The sequence below is a fragment of the Melanostigma gelatinosum genome (genome assembly GCF_949748355.1).
Source record: "Melanostigma gelatinosum genome assembly, chromosome: 24".
Lineage (NCBI taxonomy): Eukaryota > Metazoa > Chordata > Actinopteri > Perciformes > Zoarcidae > Melanostigma > Melanostigma gelatinosum.
Window position 1 is genome coordinate 5,160,409 of NC_136657.1, and position 15,191 is coordinate 5,175,599.

Below are 15,191 nucleotides of genomic sequence, written 5' to 3' on the forward strand. Positions count from 1 at the left end.
GCTGAGAGCGAAGCCTGCATTGATCCCCGAGGGCCGTCCACTCGCAGCATCATCCATCACCTCAGACTGTCTGTGCGCTTCATAAAGACCAGTCTGAGTCTAATTGCATTGGACACTTTGCATTCTGCGTTTTACAGCTGCTGTTTTTACAGTCATACGTCTGTGGTTAGGTTCGAGGACTGTGCAGTGTGTTTGACAGCTGCTCTTTTTATGAAGTTGATGGTGAGAGTCGAGGTATGCGAGGGCTGAGGATGGATAACGTTGAGCCTCTCTTTCATATCTTAAATCTGTATCTCGTATTGTAAAAAGGCAGACTTTCCACACAGAGAATACTTTGGAAAACGTTTTTTTATCAGATCTTCACTTCCTGCCCACAACAGAATCAAAGGAACAACGGTTGAACACCGGGACAGAGACGACTGTCAAACTCAAATGATGTGTTTTCAAAACCACACTAAACAGCGGCAGCGGCCCACATACCATGACGGGTCAGTTTGGCAGGTGGATTGTCAACATTTATATCACGATGTACATAAAGGTCCTCGAGAAAACTTCCAGTCTGTAAAAAAAAAAAAACTTTTAAACGGTGTCACACGGAGTCCATACTTCCTCATTTGTTCCTCACATTTACAAAAACTTTTGAAGTCAAATCAAAGAAGATGAAAGCAACAGTAATACTTTAGTAAATATAAGTTATAAATATCGGTGGGGGGGGGTAGTGATTTAGTGTCAGTGAGTTTCACATGGAGCTCAGCTGATGTTTGGGTGGAGGTTCTAGTGTTGTTGACCTGCATGTCTCTATTCCCCAGCTGAAAGCTCGTCTCATGAGGTACTACTGCCCAATGCCAGTTTGTATTTATACATTTTACTGAAAAGCTTTGTCGGGGTGAGTCTGTGAGGTTGGCATCTAATATTTGGGGCAAACTGCAATTCCAGCGTTGTTCATTTTATGGCATCCGTGGGGCTTGGGAGTCAAACGCTCCTAAAAGTTGACTTTCTCCTAAAAAAAAAAAACAACACCCCAAAAGCAGTCACATTACACCCAAATGTCAAATTCAATCCCATGCTGACTCTGGTGCCAGCATGTGAAACCTGCCTCACAAGAGGAAAACTCTGCCAAACTCTGAGTATCGAACTAAACATGCAACTCCAAAAACATAATAAACCAATCGGACATAAATAAACATAAACCCCCTGAAGATTTGAGACGTCTCAAACCATTCCTGCAGCATAATCCACCGTAGACAATCGGTCTCAATACGTTACAGAGAATGCAGCTTCCATGTTGTGATTGTGTGCACTTAGTAATACTTTACAGAGCTGTGAAAGAAGTGGATTGCGCTGCAGAGGTAGTTCTACAACGACTGTAACCTTTAATCATCAAATCAGAAACACTGGTGAAGTGAACGCACTGCAGTGGTCGTACCTTCGTATCCCCTCTCAGTCAAACTTAAATACTTTCCCACAGTTCCTCAGATCATCAGCTGTGGTAAAGCTGATGACGGCATGTGTGTTTATTCACGGCTTCACAGTTTGATGGTGTCCTTTGCCTCAGTTCTTGTGTCTCTGCTGTTATCTCTGCTGCTCTGCAGAGGGGGGGCTGTCCAGGCTGCTGTAGGGGGACAGGGAGGACGTCGCCGGCCCCGAGGCTTTCCCATCATCCCCTTCCTCCTTCTCCATCTCCACATCTCTTTCTCCTCCGCCCTCGGTTCTGAACGCCTCCACTGATCCTCCCCCGTCCTCGCTGGACTCCTCAGACGCAGAGAGACCCTCCTCTCCTCGGCTCTCCGCCGTGCAGACGCCCCCCTCGCTGGGACTCGAGCTCTCCCGGTCGTCCTCCCCGGGGACGGGCTCTCTGACCTGGTTGTGGTGCTTGACGTTGTAGCGCTGGTTCTGGAAGAACTTTACGATGGTGTGCTTGGGTAGGTCCAGCTGGGCCGACAGGGTGTGGATGGCCTCCTGGTCGGGGTAGAGCCCCACGTCGCCGATGAAGCTCTGCAGGGTCCCCAGAGCCTCGAGGGAAATCCGCGTCCGGGAGCGGGCCTTCTTCGGTCCTCCGCCTCCTCCGAGGCCGGGGCTCGTCCCGCGCTGGGGCCCGTCTTCTGAGCCGTGCAGGACCAGCAGCTGGATGGGCTGTGGGTCTTCACGAATCGGAGACGGAGTGGTCAGAGGTGGCAGGGGCGGTCTGTGGAGGGCCTGTCGAGAAAATAATCTATTTTATTTGTGGAAAGAAGTTTTGCCATCGTATCGTTTTGCAAAATGATACATAACATATGTATCATTTTGTAATATTAAAATGTGGTATTAATGTAGAGGACGAGGTCTTTAGCGAGCATATAAAAGCGTAAAGGGATAATGTAACATTGAAGACACTTTAAGGGTTCAAGACAACGAGCGGATGTAGAGATGTTATAACAGCCTCATGATGTCTAATTACAACATAACGCTTTAGTAATAAGTGAACCAGTGCAGACTCATTAAGGCAACTGTGGAACAAGCGGAAGTGTCACCGACCGGCCTCCATCACCCGCCTGCATGCACACACACAGCTCCAGCGTATTAGCAGGGCGGGGCGACCAGCACACCCAAACACAGGAATCCAGCACCATAAATCTGTGGTCCATCGAAAATGAAAGGACCTAAATAAAGATAATGGCAATTCTTTTTTTTTCTCTCTGCTTCAATAATTACAGGGAATGTCCTGAATAATATTGAGGTTAGGGCCAGACTGGAGAGCATTTGGGGTTTTGGGGAGAGGGTGGGATGGAGGAGTGTTCAGCAGGAAATGTGTGGGCCGATCATCTACCACTTCTATTTTCACGGGCTTATGGGACACAAATATGACGAAGAGGAGGGCTGCTGAGAGGAGCAGGTGGCGGGACGAGACGTCAAGAAATCAGACGCTGGTTCTCACGCGTAAAACACTTTTGATTTGTGTCTTTTGCTTGCATCGTGGTTGAGCGTGTTTTCACACCGATTTCTCTCTTTTAGTCTTCCCGGTGACCACCGATGAATTTCCCTGATTGCTTTTAAAGTAACTAGAAACTAAAATGAATGCTCTGTAGCTACATGTGACAGACTAGAAACTGCAGAGCGCCTAACGCGGGCGACTGGCTGCGTGTTTGTACCTGCTGTTCTGGCATGTGCAGGACGGTGTGGAGCCTGTCGCTGTGCTGCTGCCTCGACTCCTCTTCGTAGACCTGATCTCTATCGGCCTGCGTTAACGCCAGGAACCTCCTGATGGTGCACAGGTTCTCCCACAGGGTGCGGTTCTCTGGGCTCGGGCTCTCTTTCCACCTGAGCAGCTCACACAGCCAGCCCTGGAGGAGATTTAGGTGTTTAAATCAACGTATGAGGATTTCATGACTGGAATTTTTTTTTCAGTAAAAGTCCTTTCGTTTTTGACGGGTTCTTCTGGATAGATGACGATTAAAAAATGAGCTTTTTGTGGCAGATTTAGTTTAAAATCAGCAAAATGCTGCTCGTTGGACTGAATCACATCTCTAATTCAGCACATTTATTTGCTATGTGGATGCAGTTTTTGTCTTTTTTGGAGTATTTAATATTCAGATTCTTAAATAAATAAACTAGTCATGCCTGTTAGAAGCCTGTTAGAAGAGAAGTTGTTCCCTGAGAGCGTAAATAAAGGAGGAAAAAGTCGGAGGGGAGCAGCGAGAGTCTGCAAGTGTGTATGTGTGTGTGAAGATTAGATTATCTCTGCTAGGCTGACCCAGGATCTGCCACCAGCTGTTGTTTATGCGCAGCCTTCAGCCTGGAAATTAATGGTAATAATGCGATCATCCCTCCGTCGTCTTGTCTATCTCTTCCTCCGTCGTGCATCCTTCTGTTCCTCCTTCTCCACTGTGTCGCCCGCCTCATCCCTCCATCAATTTCAGTCCATTTACTGCTTTTTAGCATCTCGGTGTCTCCACACACTTCCTCTCAAACCATTTCGGTCTGTGTTGGTAATAAATCAGCAAAGGCATTTCAACTTCCTCTCTTTGTCTCCCCCCCCCTCTCTCTCCCTACAGTGCAGACTCTGCTTTGATCTCACCCTCCATCACCCGCATTGTTTATCTGAGGATGGAGATGCGATGGTCGGCCACAGCGGGTAATCAGTTCCACACACACACACACACACACACACACACACACACACACACACACACACACACACACACACACACACACACACACACCTGCACGCTGCACCCTCATCAACTCCTTCAAACATCATCAACTCAGCTCGACGCTGTGTGCGTGTGCACGCGGATGTCTTACGGGAGGTTCATGTGTGTGAGGTCATTCTTAAGAATGCAGGTTTAGGCTCGAGTCCGTGGTAACAATCAAGGAATGCATCTTTAAGCCCCAACAACTGTTTCAGTGGGACTGACCTGACTTTTATTGGCGGCCACCTTGGCGAACAGAGCCTGGGAGACCTTCGCCCTCTTCATCTCCTGTTGGATCTCCTCATAGACGCCCGACGAGATGTTGACCAACGGGTCAGACTTCAGCGGCAGCTCTGCGGCAGACATGCTGCACTTTGTCTGCACCCGAGCAGGACACAGAGCGTGAGATGAGATGAGAAAGCAACGGCACATAGAATGTGACATACAAAGTCAAACAAAGTGTCTCTCACCGGCAGAGCTGGTCCTGTGAATGCGTGTCTGAGTGGGTTGCTGTTGGAGATGTGGGAGGTGGAGAGGTTGTGGGTGGAGTTGGCGCTCCTCTCTCTCTCCTCCTGGTAGATGCGGTCCCGCTCGCCCTCCGGCAGGGTGAGGAAGCTCTGCATGGCCTTCAGGTTGACCAGCAGCGACTGTGAGGCCGAGCGAGGATCCTCCTCCTTACGAAGGATCTCTGACAGCAGCCCCTGAAGCCACACACACACACACACACACACACACAGGAGTGAGCGTAAACGTAACTGCATCCTCTCTGGTAACAGTAAGGTCGTGTGTTTCAGTTTACCTGTGTGCGGTTAAAAGCCACGCGGGCAAACACCGCCTGAGAAATGCTGGCTCTCTTCAGTTCGTTCCTGACATGCTGGTAAATGCTGAAGGAGACTTCGGCCCCCGAGCAGTTGAGGCCGGGCTCGCTGGCGGCCCCGGAGCCCTTGCAGGTGCGCGGGATGGGCGGGTGGTGGAGGAACTGCTGGTTGACTCCCTGCGGGTGCTGGTGTGCGAGCAGGCGGCTGACGGCTAGCTGCTGGTTGATGAGGTGGGCCATGGCGAGCTGCTGACGGACGAGCTGAGGGGAGAGCTGGGGGTGCAGGAGCCCGCCGTGGCCCAGCAGAGGACGCAGCGGTGCACCCGGGTGGTGCTGGCTGGCGGGGTGAGGCAGATGCTGAGGCTGGGTGTCCCCGAGGCCACTCTTCATGGACAGAGCTCCGGGGCCGCCCAGGGAGCCCAAATGGGTGGGGGAGGGTAAGAGAGAGGGAGGTCGCTGGCTGAGGATGCTCAGGTCCAAATCCCTCTCCACTGTGTCACCACACAAACACACACACACACACACACACACACACACACAGGTTTGTGTTACTAATATGAAAGCAGCAGATTGGGCCTTTCACCTTTTAATCCCAATCTAATTTCTAGTCCTTTCATTTGGTCACTGAAGTCCTCACAAGGTGCATTATGTCATTATGTCAGTATCAATAAAAGATCAGCGTACCTTTAATATCTGATTTATCCTGAGCTGACCACATCTTCTCGATGTATTCACCTGGGGGGGGGGATATCAAAAGGTGTGAGTATATTTAGTTACACACTCAAACATCTGCCAAGTGTTCGAACACAATAACATTCCTGCATCCTACAGCCCAAATCAGGCGTTTTTAAATATCAAGAGGCTTATTGTGAAGGGGACGCAGGGGTCTGGTGGTCCTAAAAAGTAGGACTGCTGGTCGAATGATTCAGACGATGATCTCATTACCACAAAGTCCGATTGTCCCTTTTACTGTCGCCACTATTTCCAGATAAGATCAAATAAGCGTGTCCTCTTCATCACCGCATTGAACTTTTCTCCCAGCGGCCTCTCTGCTCGTCTCCACACAAATCTGCTTCTTGTTACGCGTCTGCCGGGTTCGGTTGAGAGTCACATTTTCGGTTATTAGGGGAATAAAAGTTGGAGTGAGGTTTGGCAGGCCTTCAGCTTTTTACCTTCCCAGTGCGTGAGTGTAGGGCGAGTGTAAGAGGAGCTCTTGTTCCTGGGTTTTGGTGGCGTGTGTGTGTGTGTGTGTGTGTTGGGGGGGGCTGCTGCTGTTTTCCATTAGGAGTTAAGAGCATTTAGTTTTGTCATGTGTATTAAGGGTGACATTAATGCAAACCATGTGTGATAGTTCGGTCCTACTGAGAGCTGTCAGTGACAGACGTCTCACGCAGCAGATTCGACACACGCACACAGGGGGTGGACAGGCGAATGGGGAAAAACGTCCCGAAAAAGCATCAAAAGCAACTAAATCAGAAAAACAAAAGGCGGCCACGCAGGTGAGTCACATTGAGTGGAGTCGCGATAAGCAGTGAGTGTCAGCTTGAAAAAGAGCTCCGACAGTCTCCACTTCTCAAAGCAACGGGAGGCCAATGCAGGATAAACAGCTGAAGAGTTGACGGTTGCGGTGCACTAAAGAGTTGCTCACTAACAACGGGAGAAGTTTTTAACAACGTGGGAGAGTTCAACAAGGAAACGAGTGACGGGCCGGCACTGAACGGGGGAGTTACTGAGCAACACAAAGCCTCCACCCAAGTGAAGCGACACCTGCGACAGACTGCGATGACGTGCACACGTAAAAGTCATAACACAGATTTCTATTCATCTTTTCACTTCATGCCAGAAAGATGAATATCAGACTTGATTCCAGGCCAAAATGACAGATTTTCTTGGTCAGCTGCTTCACACCTTTGCAGTTACCTTTGATGCGTTTGTACCTCTTGTACCAGCGTCCAAACTCCTGGCACTTAGAGGTGGAGACGTTGATGTAGTAGGAACTGTTGACTATCGCTGAGATCATACTCTGACAGAAACACAGGAACATATACAATTAGCATTTCGCAGCTAAAACACAAAACCTGCGACACTCGTAATCAGTTTATTATTGATTCTTGCTCTTTGCATGACAAGCTGCCTTTTCCCAGCATGCATTGTGGTCACTTCTACACGAGCAGTGGAAGCTCAACATGGGAAGCACTGAGGATTAAAACTCACATGAGTCAGGCTGTAAACACACACACACACACACACACACCACCCACACACACTTCCCCTAATCACTAATTACATCATGACTAAGTCCTGCGTATAAATCACAAGTTGAAAATGACACACTCTCTCGTCTAATGACTGCAGGGTGTGTGAGGAGGATAATTGAGGTGTGCGTGTTTGCGTCCTTTCCCATGGGACGGTATCAATACTTGTGTGTGTGTGTGTGTGTGTGTCTGTGTGTTAGAGAGAGATTACACAGTGCTCAAAGTGTGTGGTGAACTGATGATGAAACCACATGTGTTTAGAGAAAATACTTCTCGGCTATCCGTGTGTGTGTGTGACAGGAACACAATCGAACCCAGATTGACATTCATATCGAATGGAAAAGAGGTGATCTGCTGTGTGATTCTGTGGAGACTGTGTTGAGTGTGGCTGCGGTGAGCACATACCTGGGAGAGGGGACACTCCTTGGCCAGCGCGCTCTGGTTGGTCTCTCGGAGCAGCTCTTTGAGGGCGTTCCTCACCGTGGCGTGGGTCCACTGCTCTGACGGCAGCTCCTCCAGCCGCGCAAAGCTGCACAGGTGAGACGCTTTGTTATGATAGAAACTCACTCGCTTAAAGCAGAGGCTGTCAAATCCACCGACGGTCGGCTTTAAGTTAAAGGTTATTAACTCTTTTGTCCCCGCTCTGAGCTTTTTCGTGATTGTTCGCTGCTCTTCTTTCTTTAAAAGCTAAATAATTGACGCTGTCCTGTTGAGTCCGCTGGTAAAAATACATCCAGTACATGACAGGAAATGACACAGCTGTGGTGACCTGTTTGCTACCACAGCTGGATTAACCTAGTTGGGGGCCAAGTTGTGTTTTCCAGCTATGTGTTGTACATATTGTGACTGCTTCCCTGAGGATACTTCAGCATTTTGGTTGATTTTTCTTCGTGAGGAAATCATTTAAACCTGTGCAGTAGGATCCGCAGTGTGACCATGTGGTAGACCTCCAGCAGCATGTCAGCCACTGTTGCCTCTGGAGCGTCTGTTAGGTAGTGGATGGGCATCGGCTTCCACTGGCCCACTTTAATGATGCCTGGAGAACACAAACAAACACACACACACACACACACACACATAAAACTAAAGCATGCGTCTGTTTAAAAGATTTAAATGTCAGAAAATCTAGTTTTCATGTTCTCTTATTGATGTAGACCTAATCTGCTTGTGTGTGTGTGTTGGGGAGTTTAACAGACGACCATCCCAGTCTTGGAGCATCATCCTGGGTTGAACATTCCCCAAACCTTCCAACAACCGTGACTGGAAGCGCAAATCTAAACAGGCCTAATCGCGTTAGGATCGGCTAAATCAAACACAGACCCTGCCTGGCCTGCCAGCCTCCATCGTGTGTGTGTGTGTGTGCGTCTTCATTGCATGAGGATGGTGGTGATAGGGGCAAAAGAACAAAGGCTGTTCTCTTGGGACTCCCCAGTTGATTAATCAGAGGAGAAATGTAAAATCAGCTCTGCATTAAAGACTGAGCTGTTGATGCTCTGAATAAACAGTGAGGTCACTGCTCTCCTGTCTCACTGCACCGTGTTGTATCCTCATACCTGGCAGTTCGTGTGTGTCCTGCAGCTGACTTTGCTTTAGTCATGATTTTGAATCCTTCAACATGTCATCAACAGGTCGCCGATATGAATTACAGACCTTACTTTCACATTGTAAACTCTTCCTGGCACAAAGTGTTAAATGAAGTTATGTTGGCAGTGCAAGTGAATATTTTAGCATACGTTAAAAAGAGAGACATTGTGCTGTATGTTTCTGTAAATAAAGTTTGGGTTGTTTCTGGGAACCTCTGGCGGTTTGCAAGCCCTCAAATACGGTAAATGTTTATTTCTAAGTGAGTAATATCAGTGAATGCGTCCCGAAACACAGCCTTCAGTGATATTTAGTTCAGCAATTCACCTCAGCCCATGTTAAATCCAGAGCAGCACCCATATACCCTAAATAACAAATAGCTTCTTTTTAATTCGCCATAATGTGCAAGTTAATTAAAGAACCCCCCCCCCCCCCCCTCCCCGTGCCTGTTTAAAAATACTCGTCCAGCCAAAGTTATGCAAGATGCAATTCAATGGCAGAAGAAAATAGAAGAGACTCTGTATAATTTTGGTTGTGACCACACTGGGGTAAAAAATGCACGACTCCAGCCAAAAATTATTTATTTGAAAAGAAAAGGCTTATTTCTCAGAACAAAACCTAGCCTAGAGAGGCGGGGGGGGGGGGGGGGGGGGGGGTCGCAGGGCGTAGGCCACTTGGTTAGAGCGCCCTGTGTTTACGGGACACACCAGGAATGTCAAACTGCCATGCTCTGTGTGTGTGTGTGTGTGTGTGTGTGTGTGTGTGTGTGTGTGTGTGTGTGTGTGTGTGTGTGTGGAGGCTGTTGTTTCTCAGTTGACTGGATGTTGTCTGCCTTCTTGTTTTGATCTCAAAATGATGAGAAAAAGTTCTGGTTGAACCTCCGTGGTGCCAGGCGGGTGTGAACTGACTGGCATCAGATCTGCAGTCGGGTTCATCTTTAAAACACCTTCTTGGTAAATACCTTCTCTGTGCCCGCGTGCACGAAACCCCACCCATCTGGAAACCAGTCGTGCTCTGTTAAACCGCTGCTGGAAATCATTAATTTCTCATTAATATAATAAGAAAGACTGAAACACGAGATGTTTCCCGTCGCAGAAAGCGGCAAGGAGGCACGTTCACACACTGCAAAGTCAACGGAGGGCTGAAGATCAGACCGGATCTTCAGCCATGTGAGGCGTGTGTCACTTGGACACAGACTCTACTTACCACTTGCCTGTACAGCTGAGCTGTGCGAGTATCCCAGCGCGGCCAGTGCCGTCTCCACCAGCTGCGTGAAGAGGACGTCTTTATGAACCAGCACAAACTCAGCGTGGCGGTCGCCGCGCCCCTCGCAGTCGCCGGCTACGCCCCCGCTTGCTGCATGCTCCACCACGCAGTAGACCGGGATCATCAGACCTGGCAGACGGGCAGAGACAAGAGAGTCACAGGAGAGGTCTACCGTGTGTGTTTGTGTCGTCTGTCCTCTTTCCAGGGTTAGGGTTCGGGTTTTTTGTGTGTGTTAACAACAAAAACTCAAAATGTGGAACTGGAAACCAAAACAAAACCCAGGATAGCCTCCAGATAAATGCACTTACAGCTGTTTATGATAGCAGCAGCATCAGTCTAAAAGGTTGGTTCAGACTGTCAAAGTAGTAGCCTGGAGCTTCTTTTAGAAAATGACATTTCAAGGCACAAATCGGGCAGCGAGGGACGCTTTTGGAGGATTTTGAAGCTTCCTGTTTGTCATCTATGTTTCATAGGTTCCTCCAGGAACCGAAGCGACAGGTTTCTGTCTGCGTCGGTGCTGCGTGGTGGTCTCAGGGGAAGACTAAACTGGGCAGCTGCCAGCGTGAATGTCAGTCAGTGTAAGATCGTACAACTGTATTTGTTCCTCCCCCGGCACATTAAGAAAGCCACAACGAATGAGACTGGCTTCTTAAAAGCGCCGGACATGATATCTGTGTCACTCAGCGCTCAGGAGCGATGCCATGAACGCTGACTCGTTATTGGGCCGAGTCCCGAGAGCTCCTCCTGGATCCGTTCACACCCATCCAAGTCCACCGCTCCTTCCCACGGGACCGGCGAATTAACGAGCGATCAATCCTCCTCCTGACGAGGCCGGCGACAGAGCCAAACCTCAGCAGCGTCAGCCACGCTATCGGCCAAGAAGACAGACTCAGGGGAAGGGTGGAGGGAGGCAACCCAGCCGAATACGTGTGTGTACTGCTACAATGTTTGTGTGATGATGCATGATGATGTTCTCAACTGCATGAGAGGATAATGGGCATTTGTGCGTGAGTGTTTTCTGTGTTAGGTATTTTAAAGTTTACATGCAGCTCTGCAATACCGGTGAATAAGGACGTTCTGGTTTTACGGAAAAGTTCTTCCCAGTAACTTTTAAGCAAGCATGCGTGTATCTGTGCGACGGCCTCACCTCCCAGCGGTCTCAGCGGCGTGCCGTTCTGTCTGATCCGCGGGGCCGCCGGGCTGCCGTTGACCGCCAGGCGGCTCGACTTGCGCGGCGGGCTTTCCCCTCTCTCCTCCGGGCTGGCGCTGTCCCGAAGGCCGGGGCTCTCCGTTGCCCCGCGCTGCTCCATCACCCCGAAAACTCCAGGAGGAGCCCCCAGTACAGAGTGGGAAGCTGGGAGGAGACATCAAGCAAAGGAAACTGAAACAAGTTCAAATGCACCTTCACACTGTGTATATATATATATATATATATCATATTTCACACTCAGCCAGTGTTGACAGTGAGGAGCCATTAGAGGCGGTTTCGTCAACAACCGGTCGCTTTGTTCATTTCTTTGTTGCTCACATACAAGAGAGGCAGCGAGGACCACAACAGACACGAGAGTCAGAGGCATCTGGGACCAATCACAGGTCAGTCAGACTAAATACAGACGAGTTCGTTATTTTCTGTTTGGACACATCGGAGTAAACGACACACGTTATAATGACAGACAGTGCGCTCTGTAGAAATGCAACCAAGGAAAACATAGAATTACACTCGAAATGTTCACAAACAAAAGTCTTTTTTTTTGTGATGCAAGTTGTATGAACACCAACTGCAACGCGTTGTGTCTTCACTGTGCACGTTGACACGACGGTGTGACGAGTCAGCAGAGACGACGGGAAGTCGGTCTCCAGTGTTTATGCAGAGAGATGCTTCAAGGGTTTTATTTCCTCATAATAATCGGCTCGCTGCACTTTATCGCGCTTATTACGCGGCTACATACGAAAGAAAGCAATAATCTGACACAAAATATTGATTTTAAAATGATTTTATCGCTTCAGAATCAAGTATTCGACAAAGCGGTGTAATAGGAGAGTGACCCTTCCGACATAAGTATATTTCCCAAGCTGTCAAACTAGTCCTCTAAAAGATGATGTTGTCAAATATGCATATTTCAGTTTCTCATCTTACCCACAGGACTCCTCTACTGTAATCTGCTGAGGCTCAAAACTCCAAAGTATCTGCATTTAAAAATGTAAAAAGTGACGTTTACATCTCAGCTCTCCAGGTTTCAGGACTATAAAAAGGTTTCATTTACTGTCAGAGAACTGTATTTTAAAAAGCATTAAACAGTCAGCAAAGCCTCAAAGCATATATATATATATATATATATATATATATATATATATATATATATATATATATATATATATCTCATGCATGGCTACACTCTGCACGGTATCTTTGGGAGAGCCGTGTGCTCTCTCCGCTGTGTGTTTTTCTCCTCACGCTGTGTGGTTTCCACCGGTATGACCGTAAAGCCAGCAGTGACACCTGACTATCATAAAACACACGCATGCCCAATTATTAGCTGCTGAAAAGAGCCCGTCCGTCACAAGCGAGACAAAAGAGAATGAAATGATGGAGTATGGAGCGTGACGACGGCCTGAGAGAGGGAATGAACACTAACTGAGGCAGTGCGTGATGAAACAATGTATTTCATTCATTTGTTCAAATCAAATAGTTTGATATAACTTGCCAGACAAAAACTGACACATTGATTGATCCGCGTGCGTCTCACCTGCACAGGGGGGGGTTGGGACGTGATTAGCCGAGCGGAGCACAAACACTGGGAGCAGTGGGAACACTGGGAAGCTGCTAGCTCGCACTTCCTCTTCCACCAACTTCTTTAACACACCGGCCATCAGATAAACAACGTACGAGAAGAACAAAAGCTATCGAGGGCCAACACCAACACTGCACAACAATTGTTTTTCTACAATATATGATTAAAAAGCAGTTTTGTTCCTAAAGGACCACCATGTCGCTGCTGATCTCGGCCCCTCTGGACGCAGCTGTCCCTCCCACGCTGCCTTTGCTCATTGTCCCATTCATCCTTTATCATAAAACTGACTTCACGATCGCGGAGCAGCTTCCAGGCCACCAAAACCAAAATAACGTCAGAAACCCCACCAAAAGAAATCAGTTTTCCCCTAAAAAGTGCTTTTTCATCCGTCTCAGTCATTCAACACACACCGAACGAGGACACAATGACGATTCAACTCTTTAAATGTAATTTAAGGGTGCAGGACCAGGCTCCATCACACACTTGAATGAAAGATGAGAGCGCGAACATAAGCTTCCTCTCTCCTGCAGTTTGTGCGTCTGCTTTTAACAAACACATATTTCCTCCTTATTATTGGCTTTTATTCCTCATTCCGTTGTTTTCCTTCATTATGACTTCATATATGTGCATTCTCGTGTAAATAACTTTAGTGGGCTCATGTACTTTTACATCATTAACGCAGTAAAACAAAAAGAAGGGCTGGGGCCTTGTTGCGTCTTTCACTCACTCGTTCGCACACATGAGAGCGCTTCAGGAGACCGCAGACTTTACGAGCACACATGGAGGCCAAATGTACAGTCACACACTCAGTAGCCTCGACTGACAAATCACAGAAAAGCCTCCTGCAGTAGAGTCATCAGGGTCGAATCTACGGGCTTCAAGGGGCCTTTAACGGCATTTTAGATATTAAATGAACTGTGGGTTCTCCCAGGAGCCCTTAAAAGAGTTCAAGGGCTCCTCGAGTTAAACTGGATTACAGTTCAGTTCAAATCATTTTGGGGTCTGGTGACACCTACAAGTTTGGGATGAACACAAGAAACACCGGATGTAAACAGAAGTTTAGTTTGTTTAGGAAGCTGCACAAAGCAGTGGTTATTTAGGGTTTAAATATTCTGGTTCAATTTAGGTTTTGTTCAGTATATATATAAAAATATAAATTCACTTTTGAGTTTACGGCCTGTATCCAGTAAAAGAAGAACATGATTTTTAGAGTTTGTTTGGCTTCAACAGACCAACAGTATGCCCTTAAATATTTAATACCATAATACTACATCATATTAGTTACATTCCTTATTAAACGGATGGATTGCAGATCGTTTACAACTTGTTTCAACAGCGATGAAATAATAACCCGTCCATTATTTATGACTCAATACATTGTCGTATTTAAATCTCCCTTTTACCTTTTTAAATGTATCTTATCATATTACATATATTCAGTTAAATGTGTGTCAAGTTATTCTTCTTTGTAGAGCAATAGAAGACACTGTGAGAGTCACTCCTTTAAGATTATTAGGTTATTTACCTCACATTTGATCAAATACAAACAGAATATTACAGTATTGCTTTCGTGCGAACCAAAAATGTAATCATGCAATTACTTATGTACTTCATCTTTAACTGAAATATCAAAAAGATATTTATTCATATCCATAAAAAGACATTTCTGTATTAATAAATATCTGTTATTGTTAAAATAATGAGTTTTCAAGGTCAACGTCAGAGTTAAAGTTCCTGTAATAAAACCAAATCGTTGAAATCCACTGTTACATTTCAATGTGCGTGCACATAAAAGGTATATTCCTTCTTCATGAACTATTTCATCTGTACTGTCAATCAAGTTCTCACTCACTTTTCAGGAAGTCACTGTGCCCGCTGGGGAATAAACTCCATCCATTGGTGAGAAGGAGAGAATCCAGCCTGAGAGGATGAGTGTCTTTCCTCACGCTTTTCCCCGCTTTGTGTCAGAAAAACGCTGCTCCGGCAGAACCAGCGAGGAGATATGAAGACGAGGAGTGATGAGGGCACACTGCTGCTGCCTGCTGAGCAAAGAGCAGTAAAGTGACACATGTGGAGGGAGGAAGGGAGGGAAGGGAGGGAGGGAGGGAGGGAAACCCAAAGAGAGACTGACACAATAGAAGTTGTGAAGCATGTGGTTAAACACCCTTTAATGTCTCTCTACCTTTACTCTATAGTCCTGCACTAAATGAATAATGTGATCACCGATTTAGAAAAGAGAATTAATTTGCCCAGATGTCGTGATGGCAGCGAACAGGAGGAGAGAGAGAAAAGATTCATGTGAAACAACGTC

At 47.2% G+C, this 15,191-nt stretch overlaps 1 protein-coding gene across 1 annotated transcript; it reads right to left on the bottom strand.

Moving 5' to 3' along the window:
* Positions 1-328: 328 nt before the first annotated feature.
* On the bottom strand, positions 329-14,832 carry LOC306797381 (DNA-binding protein SATB2-like). The gene is made up of 12 exons (XM_079296721.1): positions 14,733-14,832; positions 11,236-11,442; positions 10,029-10,217; positions 8,151-8,277; positions 7,647-7,770; positions 6,907-7,009; positions 5,671-5,721; positions 4,969-5,477; positions 4,640-4,870; positions 4,395-4,547; positions 3,129-3,320; positions 329-2,196 (listed from the first exon to the last, which is right to left on the bottom strand). Exons 2-12 carry the CDS (start codon positions 11,396-11,398, stop codon positions 1,573-1,575), a joined length of 2,466 nt encoding a protein of 821 aa, XP_079152847.1. The 5' UTR covers positions 11,399-11,442; positions 14,733-14,832; the 3' UTR covers positions 329-1,572.
* Positions 14,833-15,191: the final 359 nt, after the last annotated feature.

Coding starts and splice junctions, on each gene's coding strand:
- LOC306797381 (XM_079296721.1), bottom strand. CDS start 11,398: ATGGAGCAGCGCGGGGCAACGGAGAGCCCCGGCCTTCGGGACAGCGCC. Junction 10,218..11,235: donor GCCGCTGAGACCGCTGGGAG/GTGAGGCCGTCG, acceptor CCCGTCTGCCAG/GTCTGATGATCCCGGTCTAC. Junction 2,197..3,128: donor TGCACATGCCAGAACAGCAG/GTACAAACACGC, acceptor TTTTCTCGACAG/GCCCTCCACAGACCGCCCCT.